Source organism: Choristoneura fumiferana, chromosome 15, assembly GCF_025370935.1.
Source record: "Choristoneura fumiferana chromosome 15, NRCan_CFum_1, whole genome shotgun sequence".
Classification (NCBI taxonomy): Eukaryota; Metazoa; Arthropoda; class Insecta; order Lepidoptera; family Tortricidae; genus Choristoneura; species Choristoneura fumiferana.
The window spans coordinates 4,229,779-4,253,151 of NC_133486.1; the positions used below are offsets into that span (position 1 = coordinate 4,229,779).

Consider the following 23,373-nt stretch of genomic DNA (forward strand, 5'->3'; position numbering starts at 1 on the left):
ACACATGAGATAGAGGATATTTTTGTGAACATCCTGCACCCATCTGTTTAATTGTTTATTCATTTTATAGCGAATTATATTGTATTGTAAAACTCTTTATTGTACATAAAAACACATGAAAATAACAGAACACAGCATAATAAGATGTACAAAGGCGAACTTATCCCTTAAAGGGATCTCATCCAAGGGATATCGCGAATGGGTTGGCTAAAAAATTTCTGGCCAAACTTAGTAGTAAAATATTCATATCTATTAAATCTTCCATCCACACCGTTCCATATTAGAACATGAGACACAGGACTTCTTATGCATTTTCACGGGATAAAAACTATCATGTCCTTTCCAGTCTTGCTGAGCAGCTTGCCTTTGCCCAGAGCCCATCTGGTTGCTCGCCATCTCTCCGGTAAACTGTAAAAGTTTGAGGCTAACCGCAACAGTCCGTCAGAAAAAAAACCCCTTCCAGGGTTACAAACCTTCACCCCAAATGTTGTCTTAGTCCCTCGATTAAGCCTGAAGACGTAACAGACGGACATACAGTTTAAATTTATAATATTAGTGAGCATTAATAAGGGTAAGTATTAGTAATGATTTAGATGATAATAAAAGTACAGTCAACAAAAAGTGTACAATCACTAAAAAAGTTTACTTAAAGAAATGAAATAAAAAATATATATTAAAGCTCATTTTGTTGTTGTTGTAACTCTTTATTGTACATAAAACATATGAAAATTACAATTAAAAAGAGAAAGAGATGTACAAAGGCGAACTTATCCCTTAAAGGGATCTCTTCCAGTTAACCTTTGAACGATTGAAAGGACAACAGAAACAAGAGTACACACTACAATGGAAATTAACCTAAACAATACATCAAAAATAAGAAAGAAATGCCTATCAATATCAATAGACTACATATAAATTACCTTTATTATTTTAATTATTAATTAAGTGGTTCGAAATTCGTAGGATGAAATTAAAATATTTATGACCTTGACTTGTACTTAATTGCGTATATTAAGGAGGAAAAATTATTATCCTGTTAAAAACACTTATATATCCTTGTTTCAAATCATTTCATTACTATTTAATGTACAGTGAAGACAGTTCGCACAATGATCTCAAAGACTATATTATTTCTAAGTTGTGTTTTGCTTTTAATTATTATGTTTGAACGTATACAGAATAATATCGTGTTCACATTTTATTTTAAATATGAAGTTAAGGAGAGTGAAGTGGCTGAAAAGTTGCTTTTTCGCGATTTTTTGATTAAATTTAACAAGTCTTATGCAAGAGGAGAGTTTGAAATGAGGTATCAAAATTTTAAGGTTAGTTTGTTGTGAAATAACGCATCCTATCTGTCTGTGGCGTTGTAGCGTTATCCCTGACATTGTCACTTCAAAGTTCAATATCTTAAAAACGGCTGAACTGATTTTGATAAAATATGTCTAAGAACCATCGCTAAAAACCCTGCTTTTAAATAAAAAAAACCGCATTCAAATCGATCAACCCGTTTAAGAGCTACGTTGCCACAGACAGACACACATACACACATAGCCGTCAAACTTATAACACACCTCTTTTTGCGTCGGGGTTAAAAAGAGGCATTAGCCAGTAGGTACGGATAAATACCTACTGTTATGTAATTTTAGTTAGATAATAAATAAAAATATTTTTATTTTATTTCGGTATTTCAGGAGAATCTTATAAAAATCGAAAGACTTAACAGTCGCTCTCGTCATGCTACGTATGGTGTCACCAAGTTCTCTGATTGGACGAGGGAAGAGCTGGCCGCCATGCTGCTACCCAAGGGGGTGGGGATGTGCGAGCCTCGATTCAATAAGACGTGCCCTCGCTCACCCAATAGCAACATGAATAAGAAGAACAAGGACAGAATGACCTGGTATGTCTCTAACCAAGTAGGCGGGTTAATATTCAGCGTTTTAGCAGCGTTTTTTTCATAATTACCGTTTCGGCAAGTATTATTAAAAGCGATGCCCCCAGCCTATTTACGTCCCACTGCTGGGCACAGGCCTCCTCTCAGAATGATACCATTGAATTACTTCACAGGTGTGTGCAGGTTTCCTCACGATGTTTTCCTTCACCGTAAAGCTCGTGGTAAATTTCAAATGTAATTTCGCTCATGAACTTGGAAAAGCTCAGAGGTGTGAGCCGGGGTTTGAACCCATGAACCTCTGTTTTAGAGGCGATAGGTCAAACCACTAAGGCCACCACGGCTTTTTTTAAAAGAGATGATGTTCAGGGTAAAATTATTATGAAAACTGAAAACAATACTATCAAAATTCTTATGACCTTGTCCTTCCGTTGTGCTAATAAACGTGGGATGGTATAATGACTATGACCGGTCAAAACGGTGGAATATTGACCCAGGTCCCAGTTGTACATTTTTAACAATCTATACTTATTACTTAATTTCAGTTGTATATCTAGGTGTGCTTTTAGGAATCTGTATTTACGTCTACTTTTAATAATCTTAGGAAAACGGCTCGTATTATCTTATCTTGCTTTAGTGATGTAACGAATGTCATTTTTTGAACATTCGCGAACGCGAATGCGAATATCTGCTACCGACATTGTCTATGGTTTGTACTTTGTTCCGAGAATTACCCAGTTTATACGAACGCATCGCAAAGTAAATAAATAAATAATACCAAATGATTAAGTGAAGACTGATAATGTGATTACGAGATTAAGTTATTTTATTGTATAAAAAACATAAGAAATGAATGTATTTTGATTTTATTAACCTATCTATTATCTAATTAATTGTATTTTTTTCTGATATTCATATTCGCAGAACATTCGCAGAAATTTTGCGAATGCGAATGCGAATATGCAAAAATATGCGAATGCGAATGCGAATATTCGTTACATCACTATCATGCTTTCTTTAGTTAAGCTGAAAAAGAAGCTGAACTAAAGTTTACTGAAGCTTATTGAGCAAGCAAGATAAAAACGAACATATTCGACAAACTACGATGGATAACATTTTATATATCTGTAGGAGCTACTTTTTACAAGTTTTATTTAGTTTCACCGGTCCCGTTGTCTGACTGTAATCAAATCTTGCAAGTTGAATTCGACCGACTTCCAGTAGTTGGATTGACTTGAAATTTGGTATACTTATGTAAATGGCGTGACAATACTATAATCTGGTAGTGACATCCTGGTAGTCCAGCCGGGATCGTCTCCACAGGACGGAAATCTTCAATGGTTAATAGCATCGACTTGAAATTTGGTTTGCAAATGTAGTTTGGGTTACAATACAAGTACAGTCAACAAAAAGTACAGTCAGCAAAAGAAAGCTTGTATTAAAAATGTTTTTTTTACCAAAAACTTATTCTTACACCTCTTCTTATTGAGGTGTTAGTAATGTAACAAACATTTGGTATACCTAATAATAATGTTTTGCTGTGTGAGAAGCTGCAAGCAACGAGGTTTGACCTCGTCCAACATCACCGCTTCATCTGATTGGTGGAAAGAAGAGAACACGAAGAGGCTTCAAAGGAAGGAAATGTGCAAGTGTCGCCGGTCTCGGGTCATCAGGAATCCAAAGATTGAGAAAATACCCCATAAATTAGACTGGTGAAGTATAACTATAATATCTATAACTGTCAGCAGCAGCAGTAGATTAGCAGTTGCAGTGCTCAAAACAAGGGTATCGCCAGCCGATGGCCCCCGGGGGGGGGGGGCAAGGAACAGGCACAAGAAGCAATGCATATGCCTTCGGTACCGCTCTGTTTTCAGAGCATGACATGAGTGCGTGTGAGCTAACTTTAAATTATGACGGTGGAAGCATTCTACACTTCCACTGAACGTAGATATAGTTAGTGTTTAGTTTTGTAACTAAGCGACCCCATACGTCCCTGTATTATTATTTATTGTTATCCACCAAGTAAATGTAGCAGAGTTTAGAATAAATATTTTATATTATTACTATTATTTTGTATTTTTTTCTTTAATTGTATACTGTAGTTTTTGAGTATTTTATTTGTACCTGGTCTTATTTTTCTGGTTTTTCTGTGCATCTGTATTTCAGTTTGTATTTTCGATATTTTATTTGTAATTATTTTATTTTGAAAAAATGACTGCCAATTGCTGCTGCCCTTCCCTGCCCCCCTTGGCTCAAAATGATCTAAATACTGTTATTACCTTGGGAATAGAGTCGTGTGTGCATTTTGAGCACGTAACCGCTCATCTACTTCAGCTGCTGACTGTATCTGGGCTGCAGAAAAGTCTGATTCTGTAATGCCATGGCTTCAATAATCAATCTACCTTCTGTTATCAAGTATATAGTCTGTTCGTCGAGAATAAGGGGTTTTAAGCCATTTAATGCGGCCGAGTAGTTAAAAACAATAACTAAAAATACTGGCCCGTTCCAGAACGGAATGGGAATAATATGGCCGTTCTACCCGCTCGCCCGCCCGCCAGCCCGTTTGACAAGAATTATGTGCCTGCTACCACGAAAGTTGTATTCGATGATAGCGACGCCCGTCATACAGCATCATCATAATCATCAACATATCAGCCGTAGGACGTCCACTGTTGGCCTCCCCCATATACCTCCAGTTGTATGGTTGGAAGCGGCTTGCATCCACCGTGAACCCGCGATTTTAACCGGGTCATTCGTCCATCTCATTGGTGGACGTCCTACTTTGCGCTTGCCGAATTGCCGATCCACGGTCTTCATTCAAGAACTTTTCCGCCCCAACGGCCATCCAGGCCAGGATGTTACTTATCAACTCTAGGCGAATAGACTTTAGTGACTACAAATGTAGTTCACCTACTTGGCAAAAGATGGCGCCACCAAACACATTGTAATCATTGCAGGCGCGAGAGACACGCAGTTGGTCCGATTCTGAACCAGAGGCGATGCGCGGCCTGTTGGGCTTTTAGTATCATTGGCGTCATGGAATCCCGTGCCTTCATACAAAACTATGGCTTCAATCAGCTCAGTATACAGGTTAGTACGAAATTCTGTGTTAGGGTCTCCAGTAAATAACTTAAGTGGGTGCGCGGCTTGCTTGTTCCATGTTATCTAATAAAGAACCTAGCCTAGACGAACGTACCACGATCAAATCGAGGACGTTCTGAAGAAAGGTCGGGTCAGGAGTACTCTAAACCGACGTGCATGCATGAATGAATGTAGAGGAAGCGAGAGTTGTATGCCAGGATCGTAGCAAGGGGAAGGATGTAGTCTCTGCTACCCCGTTGGGAAAGAGGCGTAATTTTATGTATGTATCTATGTAATAAAGAAGCGCTTAGCTTTTGCTGAAACCTATAGAAACAGGGCAAGCCGTGCACCCGCGTGAGTTAGCGGAGGCCCTAAGATTTTTTTTTATTAGCAGAACGTTTGTTTGAACGAAAACCTAACATTTTTTTAAACGAAAAGTTCATCTAGAATTCGCGTCTCTTGGCTATACCGTCTGGTCAACCCTTGATTTTTTTCTCGATTTGCTTATTCTAATCTTTGTTAAGTCAAGTGCTCCCTCTGCAAGTTAAATCTTAAACTTACTCGTAAATATTGAGTTCTAGCCGTTACCCGCGACTCCGACCGCGCAGAATTCGTTTATCGCTATGCCGCGGGAACTATGCAATTTTCCGAGACTAAAACTATCTATACCGAATTTCATCTAAATCGGTTTAGTGGTTTTAACGTGATGAAGTAACAAACAAACAGACTTATAAACTTTCGCATTAATAATATTACTCGTATGCTCGCATGCCACAGTGTTGCGTAGGTACTTGCGTAGTCCCGTTTTTTTTCGGGAAAAAGGGAGAGCAAAGGTTTCCGAAAGACAAAACTGTCTGAAAATACAGACATTAATTGCCCCGATCGCATATTTTGGCATAATTAATTTCAGTTATTGCAAAATATTCACAAAATTGTTCTAATTATAAATAAACCCGCGTAGCTCACCCAAAACAGAGACATTTGACATTACGTAGACCTCACGCTACACTAGCGCCTCTAGCGGCGAATTCACGCGTATCGCCCTCATTGGCTCATTTATTTATTATTAGCCAATGAGGGCTATCGCGTATGAATTCGCCGCTAGAGGCGCTAGTGTAGCGTGAGGTCTTCGAAATGTCAAATCTCATAGTTTTTGGGCGAGCTACGCGGTTTATTTATAATTATAATTTTGTGAATATTTTGCATTACCTGAAATTAATTATGCCATTATGCGTTCCGGGGCAATGAATGTCTGTGTTTTGAGAGACAGTTTTGTCTTGGAAACCTTTGTCCTCTCTTTTTTTCGAACAAAACGGGGACTATGCAAACACTGTGGCATGCTCGATATTTTTATGGTACGGTTTTAAGTGTATTAAATATTGATTTTAATCTAAACTTTGTTTTCACGCCGTAATAACAGACTTTGAAAGCCATACTTAAAACCTCACGCAACAGTGCGCATCTAGTGAGACAAAAACGATAGCCCTCATTGCAAGCAAGATCGTCAAAAAGCCTCACGATACTAACGCCATCTAGCTATATTTCACCTGTATTTTAGCCCTCATTGTCACCGCAAACTGGTCTCTACTCAGCATGTGTTGCTGTTGCTACACAGTGGGAACACCAACGCTGATTTTCTGCAGACCCCAAATTTGTTGTTACACGATAATTAATATTTATAATTATAGTTTTATAATATAGTTTAAAATAATACCCATAAGCTAAGGCTAAGCCTGCATTACATTTACGAGTGCTTTTTTAATTGTAGGAATTAATCGACTGCTCCTTCGATAAAGAAAAATCCAAGACTGGCTGTCACGAAGGGCGCGCAATAGTAGAAGCGCTGGGCTATCTCTGTGAAAAAAAATTCAAGGTCACCACAGAGTCTAATTATCCTCTTACGTTAGCTGAAGAAAAGTGTTATAGAACTGCCAAGGGTTTACGGGGGATCAGTCGATTTTCTAACAGCTGGTAAGTAATACAATACGGCTAGAGGACTTAAGTAGATATTTGGCGTAGCTTAACGCCTCGAAAGTCAATGAAACGGCAGGTGTTGATTAGCTTTATACTTAATAAACTCTTGGGTATTTTACAATAATGAATTCACATGAAGGCTCTGTTTTTACCAGAGAGATCTTTTTAACGCGAGGACCGTTGACAGATGCCAAGAGGGCGCCGTCGTCCAGTGTTGCTACTGGTTCTGACGGCAGCCACAGATAATTAACCCAATCATTGCCGCGCGCCAGATCACGTGTTTTGCTGCTTCTCTAGAACAGACGCCCATCGGTTTATGTTTTATGGTTTATGTTTTTATGTAAAATAAAGTATTTGATTGATTGATTGATTGGCGTGACCGACATTACCTGAGGGTCCACCAAGACGCCGTTGGTTCCTGTAGTCTTACCCCATATATATTTTTTTTTATGTAGCTTGTAGTATGTCCCACTGCTGGGCAAAGGCCTCCCCTTTCTTTCGCCACTCTTCCCTATCATGAGCATGCACCTGCCAATCGAGCTGAAAAGCGCTCAGTACCACTACCATCCCCGAATTTTTCATTTCGACGTTCAATGTCTCAAAAAAGGCTAAACCGATTTAAATTAAACATAGGTACTTAAAAACTACTGCAAGGAAGTATAAAAACCTCATCGAAATCAGTCCATCCGTTTGAAAGCTACGATTGTTTGATGCTGGCGTTAAACTTACATATTAACACCCCTCTTTTTGCGTAAGGGGTTGAAAATACCAAATATTCTGCAAAATAGGTAGGTATATTTAATTTCATTTTAGGCTCTACAAAGTGATATTTCTTTGCAGTGACATGTACAAGAATGAGGGAAAACTTCTAGAAGAGTTGACCAGGGGGCCTGTGGTCGCGATGGTCTACGCAGAGTTGCTTTTTAATTACAATCGTGGAGTTATTGCTGAAAACTGCGAGTAAGTTTTGTAGTGCTAGCGCGAACGGTCTCTGAGCTTAGCCGCGGGCGGACAGACAGACAGACGGACAGACATGGCGAAACTATAAGGGTTCCTAGTTGAGTACGGAACCCTAAAACCACAAAGATGAAGCGAGTCAAAGTTCGGGAGTGGGGACCCGTGGCGGTACTAGAATTACGAACATCGACTCATTAAAGCCCTCAGTCTTCGAATTCGGGCTTCTAATATACTCTTGTTCGTAATTCCTTATTTATAGCCCTTAAGACACAATGTACTATTGTTTAATTTGACAAAAGAAAAAATACGTGTCCGATTTTTGAATGAATGTCTGTGTTTTAAGACAGTGTTGTCTTTCGGAAACCTTTGTCCTCCCTTTTTTCCGAACAAAACGGGGACTATGCAACATGCAACACTGTGGCTATTTTTATGGTACGGTTTTAAGGTATATTAAATATGATTTTAATCTAAACTTTGTTTTCACGCCCGTAATAACAGACTTTGAAAGCCATACTTAAAAACCTCACGCAACAGTGCGCCATCTAGTGAGACAAAAAACGATAGCCCTCATTGCAAGCAAGACCGTAACTTCAAAAAACCTAACAATACTAACGCCATCTAGCGATATTTCGCTTGTCTTTTAGCACAGTAGAGAAAAGGACATGTAATCCGTCTCGGCAGCGTCCTTGATATAATTACCTACGCCGGCTCGGTACACAAACGCGCGATAGGGCTGTCTACTCTAGTAACTGTCACTCTTCAGTTAAGTATGTATTTGATTTGATAATGTCACATGAAATTTTAAGTAGGGAAAGGATAAGGAGAGATTTAAAGATAGTGTTTAACAAAAATGCATTTTACGTTATTTTTAATAAACCACAAAACGTGTTATGTTTTAAACGGTTTTATTCGGCTTCATCACAACGTATATTTGTTACCTACAAATCAGCTACGGAAAAATATTTGCGCCTCTTCTGAGATGTGCGAATAGCTTTATTGTTGAATTTAAGAGTGTAAAAATTTCGCATTCTGATAAATAACTTCAATAAATACGTTTGTATTATATTATATTAGTTCCGTACACCGAACAATGTTTATATCGTTGTGACATATTAAGGTACTGTAGCGGGGCGTCCTCGTGGAATGGAGTAGAAGAAAAGGGCAGGTTCCAGGGCAATAAAGCGTATAATCATCCAATACACACACGAGCATAAACACACCACATTTAGAGTTTAGGGTACAAAGAATATTATATAATATTAGACAGAAACAGAGTTCAAGAAAAAGCGAGCGTCACACACGAAATTGTAAGCTTAGCGTCTAGCAGTTCTCGGAAGAAAAACAGGCGCGTCCCCAGAGACAAGATATCAGAGTGGGGAGAAAATAAATTATTCTATTGGCTAAAACGCGCGGGCACGCGAACGGTTCGAGCGCGGCGAGAGCGGGCAACATAACCGTCGCTCGTGCAGTCCCTAGCTGAGCCGTCAGATGGCGCTACAGTACGTAATAAATGCGCGTGAGTCTGTACGTAACCGCGGAGCACTCGCGACTGATGGTTGCCGAGGTATGCCGAGAATTCGTGGCGCGTAGGTATAACTCGCGTTCCGGCCGTTTGTATGAAGACTATGTAATGTACTGCCAAAGTTTTCTTACACTGTGGTACTGCTCCATTTCTCTACTGCGCTTCTAACCCTCATCAGTATTTTAAGGACCAGCTTATTAAACCATAAAACTTGTCGTTTCCAGAACTACGGTGGATAAACTGAACCACGCTGTCCAAATAGTGGGCTATGATACAACCGCAAACCCCCCCTACTACATCCTGAGGAACTCCTGGGGTGCGGACTGGGGGGAAAATGGGTACGCGAAACTAGCTATTGGGGGCAACCAGTGCGGTGTGGCTTTTACCGTTGCATATTTTGATGTTAATTAAGAACTATTCAATAATTACTTAGAGGTCATTCAAGTATTACGTAAGCAGAATTTTAGTCATTTTTAACCCTTCCCCCTTGTCAGCGAAAGTCAGCAAAACCCTACCCTCCCCTATGCTTACGTAAACATTGGTATATATTTTTTTAAATGTATTCTGGTTTCTTTATTTGCTTGAATTTAAACCTACTACATATTGCACCCTTCAAGTCTTACGTAATACTTGAATGACACCTTACTGCTCACCCGCGATCTTTATACGCTGTAAGAATGCACGCATCACACAAGCCGTACTATCACCACCGCCACGCTACGTCTCGTTTCGAACTCGACTAGAGTTCATCATCAATGCGTCAGCGTCGTGAGGTGGTGGTGATAGTTGGGTTTGTGTGATGTGATGTGTAAGTACCTAAATGTTCTTACTTTGTGGAGGCGAAGGAGCTACATGAAAACACATTTGTTGCATAGACTTAGCTACCGTAGATCGCGGGTGGGTAAAGTAATTGTTAACTGATACGGAACTCCGCAAAGTAACGCTGATTAAAAAAATTGTTAATTGACAAGATTTCATTTTTTTAACACCTGTAAATTACTACAGGAATCGAAAGTGTTTTGCCTCCTGAACTTGGGAAAATATTTATTATAATTGATTTCTCCATATTTAAAAAAATACAAAAAATTGAAAAAATATGTCTGAAATTTCCAATACTACCACAGAATAGATATGTTTCCTTTGCCCATTTCACCAGAAAAAGGAGCTGTCATCATTTTGACAACGTCTCTATGCAACGTCTACGTCAGATTTACGTGGTCTTTTTTTTAAGAGACTAGACAAAAGTAATGGATCTATTGTGTGGTACTTTTGGAGTTATGCCCTTTTAGAATAAGCACATCTTAAAAAAATTGTAATAAATTAATAAATAGTTGTAGTGAAATTTTAAAAATATCAGCGTTTTTCTCTTTCCAAACAGAATGCAGAGAACGAATCAAATTATAGTCTTAGAAATATGAAATCTTGTCAATTGAGAGTTAAGAAAGGGATAAATAAATTGCATAAATTTTTGTTTGTATTTTTATTATTGTCATGAACTTAAACCACTTTTGCCTTTCTACTACGCAACCACGGTCCGCAACCACATGTGTACGTCAGCTACGTCTGTGCGGCACATAAACAAAGCTTTTAAAATTATATATATTTTTCATTTTAAGTCATAACATACGTCAGTAGAACGACTTACCTATCTACGCACGCTTTCTTATAATGATGAGTAACCATAAAAAAAAGAAGTTATTCTGAACCTTGTAATAAATATGGAGTAGTTTGCAGTTATCTTAAGCGGTCTTTTAGATTTTTTAAACTAAGTACCTATAATTGAGCGTTTTAAAAAAAAGTGTACCTTTTCTTTCAAAATTTATTAATTTTTCCATACAAAATTTTATGACTTAGTTTTGTCACGCCCAAACTGAATGTATAAAAAAAACGTCACAAAACTATTTTTTTTTGGGGACATGTTTTAAGCTATGGGAATCGAGTGTGCTCTTGATTCTGAGTAGGGAAAACCATATTTTTTCCAAAACTGAAAAAAAGAAAGTGTACACTTTATTTTGAAAACGCCCAATTATTAAAAATGTACATATTATTATTTAGGTACATATTGGTAGCCTGTGGTAATACTAAGGTAGGTATAGTTGCACAAGCGGGTGACACTTTCCCGGCCAGGATAATACCAACATGGAAATACCGTCTCGGTTTTTCGTGTACACGCCCATAGAAGCTCATGTCAGTTTCTATGGGCTTGTACACGAAAAACAGGGTCGGTATTTCCATGTCGGTATTATCCGGGTCGGGAAAGAGTGTCACCCGCACCCGCACAAGCTATCTTTCGCAGTGACCACCACAGTCATATCAATTCCTATCGCACAAGCTATTTTTCGCTGAGTGATCACCACAGTCATATCAATTCATATCGGTCAGCGTTTTAGGTCACCAGGCCATCGACATTATATATGTATATGCTCCACGCGGGGACCTTGCCGAAGTATAGCGTGGAAGGGTGCTGGGAGCGTTGACCTTTCGCACTATAAACAAAGCATTGTAAAATGTAATGTAAAAAAAACGGCCAAGAGCGTGTCGGACACGCCCAAGATAGGGTTCCTCAGGCATTACGAAAAAATCAAGTAATATTTTTTATTTCGTATTTTGTACGGAATCTTCCAAGTTTAGGTATATTTTATACCTTAGGCTGCTATTTAGTCTTCAACTAATAATAATTTACAAGCAATCTTTATAGTTTTTCTTGTAAATTTGATATACTTACCTACCCATCCTGATTTTTTTCAAACTTTTCCACCCAACAGTTTAGATTTCAGAGGGGCGGGGGGACGCTTGATATTTTTATGAATATTTGCATTTTAAAGTTGAATATTTCGCAAACAGATAACTCAATCGAAAAATCCTGGTTTTAAATGACCTATCCAACGATACCTCACACTATAGGGTTGGATGAGAAAAAAAAACACCCCCACTTTACGCCTATGGGAGGTACCCTAAAAAACTTACAGCTTTCTAGCATTGATAGTCCCTGAGCAAAGCCGCGGACGGACGGACAGACAGACGGACAGACAGACAGACAGACATGGCGAAACTACAAGGGTTCCGTTTTTGCCATTTTGGCTCCGGAACCCTAAAAAAGACGCGACTCCATTTCCTCGATTGCGATCGCACATGTGGTTAGCAACAGACCACAATGCAATTTGCTTATGCTTATTTATGTATGCGAGAGACACGTAGCTACATAGTTGTAGGTATGTTATCGTTGTTATCAATCGGTGCTAACTTCACTGCAGTTTAAAAAGGTTGTCACAGCTGGCTGGCACGAGAGGACAGTAGGTAGCGCTCGGCGTTGATTCGGGTAAGTTCTATTCTATGTTTAGAACTTTTATTACTTGAAAATTAAATGTTGTTTGTTTAGCTAGTATGTTTTGAAACATACAAGTAAACTTTGCTAAAAATCTTCTGGTATATTACTTACTTAAAAGAAAGTAGATACTTGCTTTTGATTCTTTGGCAACTGAACGTATTTAATCCCAATGTATACTAATATTATAGAAGAAAGATTTAGATTTTTGTAGTTTTGGATGTTTGTTACGAATTAACTCAAAAACTACTGGACCGATTTTAAAAATTCTTTCACTATTAGATGCTAAATTATTCCAAAGTGCCATAGACTATATTTATTACCAGAAAAAGTTAGGGTTCCGTACTAAAACTTCAATAATGTAACTCAAGGTGTAAAAAAACTTGCCATAACACATCTTTCATCGCATGCACTGTGGAAACTATAGATGATGGAACAAAAAAATGTTGTACAATATTAAAGAATATATCAATATCTACAAAAAACTTCCCAATACCATATGTCCAACTATTGTAGTTATGTCACTCACTTTTTTACATATTAAAAGTTGACAGAAATGCCGACTAAAATCGAACCATGTATCTATACATACCTTTGTATTCATCCTTCCTTACTTTTTGAATTATTCAAATCGGACATTCCATTAAAAAGATATTACGAAATTAAAAATATCAATCTAACCAAAAAATGCATTTACTCTACGCTACGTTGACGCGCCCCGGTTTCGCGCAGGTCGGGTGTAGCTTCTGGGAAATGGAGCTGAAAAATGTATGTGAACAGTGTGAAGTGCCCTTGATTAGAGGCCTTTTTAGAGTTCTGTGCCCAAAGGGTAATAAAAACGGGACCCTATTACTAAGACTCCACGTTCCGTCTGTCTGTCTGTCACTAGGCTGTATCTCATGAATCGTGATAGCTAGATAGTTTAAATTTTCGCAGGTGATGTATTTCTGTTGCCGCTATAACAACAAATACTAAAACTGAATAAAATAAATATTAAGGGGGGCTCCCATAGTTCCATACAACAAGTGATTTTTTTTACGTTTTTGCTCGATTTAATGACGGCAACTGGTAGTTGCTTCAAATATTCACTATTTATTTTTATATTAATTAACTTTAACAATAAATAATTTTATTAAAATAAAATAAATATTTAAGGGGAGCTCCCATACAGCAAACGTTGTATTTTTACCGTTTTTTGCTAATGTCTAATGTTGTATAAGTACGGAACCCTTCATGCGGGAGTCCGACTCGCACTTGGCCGTTTTTTTATTTTGCCCGTGCGAAGCCGGGGCGGGTCGCTAGTAAAGAATATTTTTATTATTGGACCGTATTGTACTTATACAGTGAAATAAACTGAACCGCGTACTAAGAAGGATGAGACCTTTTCATAATCAATTTCGCTATGAATTATTTGGCAGATGGTACGGGATGTCAATGTTACATCAGTAGCACAAAGGTTCCATCGATTCGATTTGTAGCATTCGAACATGGCGGATGTAGACGATATCTAATTTTGGTATTTCTGCTTCTTTGGCTAGTTGAAGTATAATTTTGATAGTGTTTTATGCGGCGATTAACCTTAACAGTGAACAGTGATCACAAAATTCTATATTGCTCTCGTGTCTGACATTTTTTAATGCGCAAGTGGTCTCCGCGTGGTTTCTGGAATTTTGCTATCAAGTTGCAAAAACTACAATCACCGTACAACATGCATAAGAAGAATATATTTATCTTTAATTTAACTGACATTGGCCCAAGCCTTATGGCCGCCATTAAGAGGAATAAATAAATAAACAAAGGTTCCATCCTGGTCCTGGTACGCGATTCAGTTTCTTCGATGGAACTCAAATGATCCCTACTTACTTTTGAATAGTAAAGTGCGTACGACGAGTATGTAGGTAGTACCTAGCGTACAAAAATGATATGGAACTATTGGAACTAAGTCGTTTTTAGGGTTCCGGAGCCAAAATGGCAGAAACGGAAACCTTATAGTTTCGTCAAGTCCGTCTGTCTGTCTGTCTGTCTGTCTGTCCGTCCGTCCGTATGTCACAGGCATTTTACTCGAAAACTACAAGATGTGTATGTAAGTATGGTTAGTATGGATAGCACACCACAAATCGGTACAATAATTTTACACAGAGACAAAATGTGCAGGGTAGACCGTCATAACGGTTAAAAGCGATCTCTTCCAGACAACCATTTAGATACAGAAATTAATAAATAAATGGTTATAAACAAAAAGTCTTTAGTTCTTACTAGTTATAAGTAGTTTTCTGTATTGCTCTTAGCGAATACAATTATATTATATTAAATGATATTGTAACGGATAACTCACGTCCTTAACCGAGTTTAGCTCGACATGTTACAATATCATTTAATATGAGTGAGTCTCACGGTAGTTTCATGTTTAGAATTATATTGTTGAAAAATAATTTGAATAGGTAAGTTTCGTCTCATAAGTTTACACTGTTATTTAGTGAAGTAGATAAGAACCGTAAAATAATATGACCACCGGTTGATTATTGCGATGATAATGTCACTGTGGTGAAGCGACAGACATTGTTGTGATAATTAGCATAACAGTGTCAAAGTCAAAGTCAAAATATCTTTATTCAATTTAGGCTATAACAAGCACTTATGAATGTAACGAAGAACTAAATAAAATTGCTAACGATGCAGCCTCTGCTTTTAGTTTCTGGTTTTCAAAAAATAATTTACGAGTCAACACGGATAAGACTAAATTATTATTTTTTAAATATAACTCCAAAAATACCGATAAACTTGAAGTGTTAATGAATGGAGCTATCATTGATGTAGTAGATCATGTAACTTGTCTTGGTGTGCGTATTGACTCGCATCTAAATTGGAAGCAGGAACTGGAGGTTGTTGAGAGCTCTATTGCGTCAGCATGCTATGCCTTACGATGTCTCAGGGAAGTCATGGGAATTCAGCAGCTCAAGACAGTCTATTATGCCTTGATAGAATCTAAATTGAGATATAGCATTAAACTCTGGGGAAATAGCTACCAATATAATATAAATAGAGCACTCGTAATACAAAAAAGAGCTGTTCGGACTATGTTTCGCATTCCTCCATGGGTTTCGTGCAGAAATTATTTTAAAGAACTAGGAATCCTTACGGTGCCTAGTTTGTACGTTTTGGTGCTGCTCACAAAGTTTTTTAAGAGTGAGATCAGAGAGGAACAAACTGAACGTATACTTACACGTACCAAAAATAGGAAATTTAAGTTTTGTCCAAGACTGAAAGTCGTAACGCATTCCGCCAGTCATCAAGCTGTCAAACTATTTAACAGGCTGCCCACTGAGTTAAAAACTATTACAAATGATTATTTGTTCCAAAAGATGTTAAAATTGTTTTTATAGTGTGGAAGAAATATTTAATGACGTGTCGATATAGGTTAAGCTTTTTGTAATGTTGTCATGTATATGCTATTTTTTATTTATGTTATTTCAAACACAATACTTGTATTGTTTTTTTTGAATAAATATATGAATATAAATGTCAAAAAAAATCTACCACCGGTTCGGAAAAACCTCTGCTGAGAAGAATCCGGCAAGAAACTCAACGAGGTATATATTTTTTTTTAAAACAGATTTACAATATTATTAAATGATATGTATACATCACAAGTATTTAACACAACTTTATTTTTAACATAGTAGTGTCGTATGAATCTATCTATCTTCTAATACCTTTAAACGAGCGATTCTTATATTTCGGGGATCTTGGAAAGGGCTCCAACGATTTCGATGAAATTTGTTATGTAGGGGTTTTCGGGGATGACAACTCGATCTAGCTTGGTCTGATCTCTGGGAAAACGCTGGTTACCGATCCAGATCGGATTGACTTGAAATTTGATAAGGACAGAAATGTTGTTAAGGATTCTGTACCTCAAAAGGAAAACCGGCCAAGAGCGTGTCGGACACGCCCAAGATAGGGTTCCTCAGGCATTACGAAAAAATCAAGTAATATTTTTTATTTCGTATTTTGTACGGAATCTTCCAAGTTTAGGTATATTTTATACCTTAGGCTGCTATTTACTCTTCAACTAATAATAATTTACAAGCAATCTTACCCCTTATAGTTTTTCTTGTTTTGATATACTTACCTACCCATCCTGATTTTTTTCAAACTTTTCCACCCAACAGTTTAGATTTCAGAGGGGCGGGGGGACACTTGATATTTTTATGAATATTTGCATTTTAAAGTTGAATTTTTCTCAAACAGATCACTGAATCGAAAATTCGTGGTTTTAAAGACCTATCCAACGATAGGTACTCCGCACTATAGGTAGTCGAGAAAAAAAAACACTCCCACTTTACCTACCCTAAATATTTTTTTTCCCAAATATTTTTCCTACTTTGTTCACGTAGTTGCTGCGTAGGTACTTAGGTACATAATATATCAGTGAAAAATTACAGCTTTCTAGCATTGATAGTCCCGGAGCAAAGCCGCGGACGGACAGACAGACATGGCGAAACTATAAGGGCTCCGTTTTTGCCATTTTGGCTACGGATCCCTAAAAACGGAACCCTTATATATTTGTCCACTTTGTTGTATATCTTTCAAGACCTTTTTCTCAAGAATGCGTGAAGTGTGCAGTTTAATGTTATATTAATGTAATTATTTAGGTAGCTACTGAATGAGATTCCATTGGTTTCAAGAAGGTTTCAAGTGCTAGAAGGTAATCATAATCAGGTTTATCAGGACCCCATTTTGAAGAGCCTTTGAGTTAAGTATGAAACGCATCGATCAACAAATGAAACGTAAATAGATATGAACCATCTCGAACGAAAATTATTGAGACATTCGTCACTGTTTATAATTTTGCCGCGTTACACCTTCGTACGAGTATGTACAACTTATTATTATTATTATTTTTTTTTATTCGACTGGATGGCAAACGAGCAAGTGGGTCTCCTGATGGTAAGAGATCACCACCGCCTATGGTCTCTTAAAGATGTTTTCCTTTACCAAAAATGCTCATGGTAAATTTCAAATGTAATTCCGAACGTAAAATTTGAAAAACTCTTAAGTTGTGAGCCTGGTGAGATACGAATTTCGAATTTTGCACTTTGTAGTATAGGGCCTGAGGCCTTAGTCTAACGCGCGGGCTCTTGCCATCGCTTTCACCATCTCTTTCTGTCACCACCTTACACCGTTAGACAGAAAGAAATAATGAATGCGATAGCAAGCGGCCGTGCGTTAGTGATTGGTTAGACAACACGGCCTCAGACCTGGAAGCCACATTACGACTCTCTTCTTATGCGGCGATTTACCTTAACAGTGAATAGTGATCCCAAAATCCTATATTGCTCTCGTGTCTAACATTTTTTAATGCGCAAGTGGTCTCCACGTGGTTTCTGGAATTTTACTATCAAGTTGCAAAAACTTCAATCACCGTACAACGTGCCTCTCAAAGAGAGTTTAACTTGACACTGGCGAAATTGTCCTATTAATTAGGAAAGAAAAGCCATATTTTAAAAGAGAAGAAGAAGAAGACTCTCTTCTTGACTGGCTATAAAGTCCAACCAACAATGGCTTTAAAAAAACGCCTGTCTAATTAAATAAATTTGTAATTGTTTCAATTTCAGTAACTACATCCAATCATGGTTCGGCTGGTAGAAGATAGGTCGAGTCGCTTCAATAGCGAGACTGTACGGCAGTTCACGTGGCATAGCGACTCCAAGGTCGCGGTGACTGTTATATCTTATGGAGCCATCATACAGTCCATCAAGGTAAAAGCACAAGTCAAAATGCATGCATGATTTAATTCCTTCATCTTCATTTTGCCAACGGGTATCCAGGCGGGGAGCGTCTTCACTCTTATGTAGTTACCTAGTAGGTATTCTATTGGTCTGCACAAAGCGACTCGCCGTTTCATGTTTCATAATGTGAACTGCTAAGGAATGGAATTCGCTCCCATCGTTTGTATTTCCGGACACAACCTAGAGCTCTTCAAGGCTAGAGTGAATAGGCTGTTACTGAACATCGAGACACCGACCACACGACGACACCATTTTCACCTTTGCAGCTTTGGCCTCATCTGCACATCTGTATTGTTACTAGCATTGGCGTAGTGACAACTTGATTTCCACCAGAATGCCTTAGTTTCTGGGTTCACAGGCGCCCCTTATTGCGGCCTTGGTAATTGCACGGTACCCAAGGGTACCAGGGCTTTAGGAACCCCTACTACTTTAGTTCTATTATCAGTTCCATTGATGCAATTATGGAATTAGTTGCAATGAACTAAAAGAATTTCTTTGCTCACCCGCGTGTTCATAAAACATCTGGTAGCATGGTATACGGTTGTGTTGCTTTGAAGATGAGCTCTGGTTGAGTTCGAAACGTTTGTGTGTGTTCTTACGTGTGGAGTTGGAGAGACTGCATGAACACGCATATCTTTTATAACGTTAGCTATCATAAAGTCGCGGGTGAGCAAAGAAATTCTTTTAGTTCATTGATATGGACCTCCGCAAAGTAACGCCTGATTTAATATATTAGGAATTAGTTGCAATTTTTGTCTCAGTACTTACATGTAAGCATGATTTCTGGTGGCTGAGAAAGCTGGCCTCTTCATTGTCACGCCACTTTGTCCGGTCCTGTGCCAATCTCATCAAGTCCTCTATAAATTTTACTAGGTAATCTCTCTTCCGACTTACAGGTCCCGGACAAACTTGGTGAAGTCGCCGACATAGTTCTCGGCTTTGACGACGTCGACAGCTACATCAAACGCAACATCCCTTATCTAGGAGCTGCGGTTGGTAGGAGCGCAAACAGAATTGGTGGTGCCAGCTTCAACATCGACGGAGTGACGTATAACTTAGCTAAGAACATTGGGAAGAATCACTTGCATGGAGGCATCGTCGGGTTTGATAAGGTTGGTGTTTTTGCGTATTGTTATCTAGTTCCATTTCAATTTCTGCCTCTTTTTCGTAAGGTCACTGTCTAACGTGCGCTGCGTGTTCATTTGTCGAAATGTACTAACATCAACAACATCATCACGCCATTACCTTCATCATCACCATCATTATCAACGTCGTCATGATTATTATCATCACCATCGTTATGATAAACATCGTTATCATTATCATTACCATCATCATCATCATCATTATCATCTCCCGCCAATATACGTCACAAAACTAAGCTAGGATCGCTTTGCAGGTGTGTGTTAAGGTTTCCAATGTGTTCTTTCACCCTAAAGTAAAGCTTGTGATAAATTTAAAATTTCATTTCGCACATGGACTGATGATGATGAGCGTGCTTAGGTTGTATCGTATTAGCTTAGGAGTACCGACCATCACTCATATCCCCCTGGATCCTGAAGATAATTTTGCCGAAACTGGAATTTCTTCAAAAAATCGAATTTATAGGTATCCCTTAAGTAATTGGGCAAAATTAAAATTATTATGTTCTCAAGTGAGGACCGAGGAATCCAGGAGGATATGTATGTCAAAGTACTGGATGATACGAATTCGTGACTTAAATACATGAGTGAGTTTATGTCAAATACTATTAATAACTCTGCTTTCCCAGGTCAACTGGACTACCACAGTCGACGGCAACAAAGTAATCTTCAGCTACCTCTCAAAAGACGGCGAGGAAGGTTATCCAGGAGACCTTTTAACCAACATTACCTATGAGCTGACAGACGACAACCATTTCCACGTAGACTTTATGTCAACGACCACCAAGAAGACTGTCGTTAATCTGACCAACCATTCCTACTTTAATCTGGCTGGTCATGATTCCGGTGCCGAGGAGTTGTTCAATCATGTGGCTGCCGTGTTTGCTGACAAGTAAGCCCTACGTATCATGACTATCCATTATCACTTCACCATCTCGGCCTATATTCCTCCCACTGAGAATGAGAAGGCTTGTAGTTACCACGCCCGGACCGGTGGGTATTAGGAACTTTAGTCTCCTAATTACTAATTTTCACAATACCTTTATTTTAAAACATTATCTTGAGAACAACCAAATATTTGCATACCTACATTTTGAAAAGTCACTCCCATGCCCTATAGGATAGGGCCTATACAAATTGAGTAAACTCACCGGTGATGCCCATGATAGGCAACGTGTTAAGTAGTCTAGCAAGTAAACGTATGGCTGATCTCTATCAACATGTTAGTCATTCATCTACTTCAGAAGTACACTTACCACCTACATCTTCTTCATACTTCTGCCTGATGGATCAGTTTCATATCTTTTTAGGATCACAGAAACTGATAGCGACTCAATACCAACGGGTCGTTTCACTCCAGTAGGAGGCACCCCCTTCGACCTACGAACTCCTAAACGGTTAGGAGACATCATATCCAAGAATGAAATGCTATTTGACAACAACTTCTGCGTCACGACGTTTGACAAGCAGGTAAGCTGTTGTGGAGTTTGAAATGGTAATTGTGGCGCTTTATATATTTAAAATGAAGTGCAAAGAAAGTGCAGCGAAAATAAATCAGGTACAGTCAACCATTAAAATTTCACTCACATTCACTCTACTCCTTGATCAAGGTAGAGCGAGATTGTACCTGGAGGTCTCTTCCGCACCTCTCAAAAGGTGCCATCATAATTTTTCTTTGCACTGGAAACTGGAAAATGGTGTTCCATGCCATTTGGCACCTAGAGCGATCCCTCTTTTTACTCTACCCCTGCTGGGCCGGCATTGCTCACATTAGTACGTACTAATAGACATACAGACGAACAATGTAGCGACCTTTATAGGTTACAATTTGTCCCCCTTTGTGTACGGAATTCTAAAAAAGCGGAATGCCCGAATATCATGACCAAGGGTCTGAAAAACGTCCATAATTTCACATATGAGCGTATCGCTATAAAGCTAACATTATGTTCTCAGGGTCTGCACTATGTCTCCCGCGTCGTCCACCCCCCATCAGGCCGGTACCTGGAGGTATACAGCGACCAGCCAGGAGTCCAGCTTTACACCAGCTACTACCTCCCGGCTCCTACAGATCCAGCCCTAATAGGCAAAGGGGGGGTCGGCTATAGAAGACACGGAGCCTTCTGTCTGGAAACACAGAACTATCCAGACGCTGTCCATCATGACAACTTTCCAAACCCGATCTTGAAACCTGGTGGTATCTATAGACATAAGGTGATCTATAGCTTTGGAGCGGAACATTCTGATGAGCCCATGGTGGTGCCTTCGTAGGTTTACGCTGATTTTGAAATGAGATTATACTTATTTATACTATACAATTTTTATTTTGACTTCATTCAGACACGCACTTCATTCAACTCCTATGCTTTGAAGCAGAAAAGAGCATAAATGATAATGAACAAATCGAGAGTCAAAAATGTCTTCCTTGTAGACAAACGTTAACAATTATTTAAACTTTTGTATTTATTCTCGGGTCTTGGGTGTTTAATATGTATTTAAGTATGTATCTATATCTATATAATTACATTTATCCGTTGCTTAGTACCGTACTTAGTACTTAGTACTGTATTAATTATTCTGTGCTTTACTAGGTCAATTGGTGTGAATGACGGGACCGTCATGTTATTTATTTATTATTTGATACCGCGTAGTGCTTCCACAGGCACGTATTCAATAAGGTTGTGGGACAAATCGACATGTAAAGAAGATTTAAAAAAAAACTTCTGGAATGTACTGAATTTTGTTCTTCTGGAATGTACTGAATTTTGTTAAAAATCCTTTCCATTTTCACTATTCTGGATTAGCTACGACTCGCGTCCAAGGGCGTGGCAAATTCTCTATTCATTGCGTTTAGCAACGTTCGCTACAGAGCGATTAATAACAATTCACACAATGTGTATAGTCTTACCAGGCTATTCGTGGGTGGTTGTATTCATGTAAATTATCTTTTGACAGAGGCTTATTTTGAACATTGTGATATTTGGTAATGGATCATCAATTTTCTTTATTTGATTTATAAATAATGTTCTGGAGCATCGATGGTGCGATTAATGTTGGCATTTCATGCCGAGAAGGTTGTTTAGAAAGGGACAAACGATCGTTTTTGTCAAATTCCTGCAGCAGTTTTGCTGGCGTGCCGTATAACCATGATTATAAATGTCAACGGGCGACCCGATGAGTGATGTCTCTACTCATTGCGTGCTCAATATGCTGTCTTAAAACGGTTAATGGACAATACACGCAATGTATTAAGTACAGACCGCTCACCCTGCCGCCTGTCACGGATAATCGTGGTCGAAACTTCTGTGTCTACAGTCAGCTATAAATTAGTTGCGCACTATTGTACTACGTATGATGACTTTGAAGATTTATTTAACCCTCATAAAAGATTGTCAATTTCATGATAAAAGTTATCAGCATCTTTTGACGCTCTGTTTTCCTCTTGAAGAAAATTGAGAAATAAATTGTGTGGCGAGATTTTTCCTAACAATGCATTTTTATTTATTAAAAATAAAAATACTAATCACCTTATACATACCTTATTTTTTTTCTTTTTTCTTAGTATTCATGCAGAAAAAAGTCATGTGGTACAGTCGAATACAAAGATATCGGTATGGTCAAAGTTACAAAAATACATGTACCTAACGCTAATAAAGTCGTGTATACGAATTTTTGGTTGTTGGCTGTATGCAAGCCGA

At 38.4% G+C, this 23,373-nt stretch overlaps 2 protein-coding genes across 2 annotated transcripts; both read left to right on the forward strand.

The window, feature by feature from the left end:
- Window positions 1-1,087: 1,087 nt before the first annotated feature.
- On the forward strand, window positions 1,088-10,030 carry LOC141435740 (cathepsin O-like). Its single transcript, XM_074098519.1, has 7 exons — window positions 1,088-1,322; window positions 1,692-1,897; window positions 3,439-3,600; window positions 4,846-4,978; window positions 6,738-6,940; window positions 7,784-7,903; window positions 9,647-10,030. Exons 1-7 carry the CDS (start codon window positions 1,110-1,112, stop codon window positions 9,831-9,833), a joined length of 1,224 nt encoding a protein of 407 aa, XP_073954620.1. The 5' UTR covers window positions 1,088-1,109; the 3' UTR covers window positions 9,834-10,030.
- A 2,606-nt stretch (window positions 10,031-12,636) lies between these two features.
- Window positions 12,637-22,414, forward strand: LOC141435742 (galactose mutarotase-like). The gene is made up of 6 exons (XM_074098522.1): window positions 12,637-12,741; window positions 18,363-18,506; window positions 19,433-19,648; window positions 20,308-20,570; window positions 20,989-21,148; window positions 21,632-22,414. Exons 2-6 carry the CDS (start codon window positions 18,378-18,380, stop codon window positions 21,944-21,946), a joined length of 1,083 nt encoding a protein of 360 aa, XP_073954623.1. The 5' UTR covers window positions 12,637-12,741; window positions 18,363-18,377; the 3' UTR covers window positions 21,947-22,414.
- The last annotated feature ends 959 nt before the right edge of the window (window positions 22,415-23,373 follow it).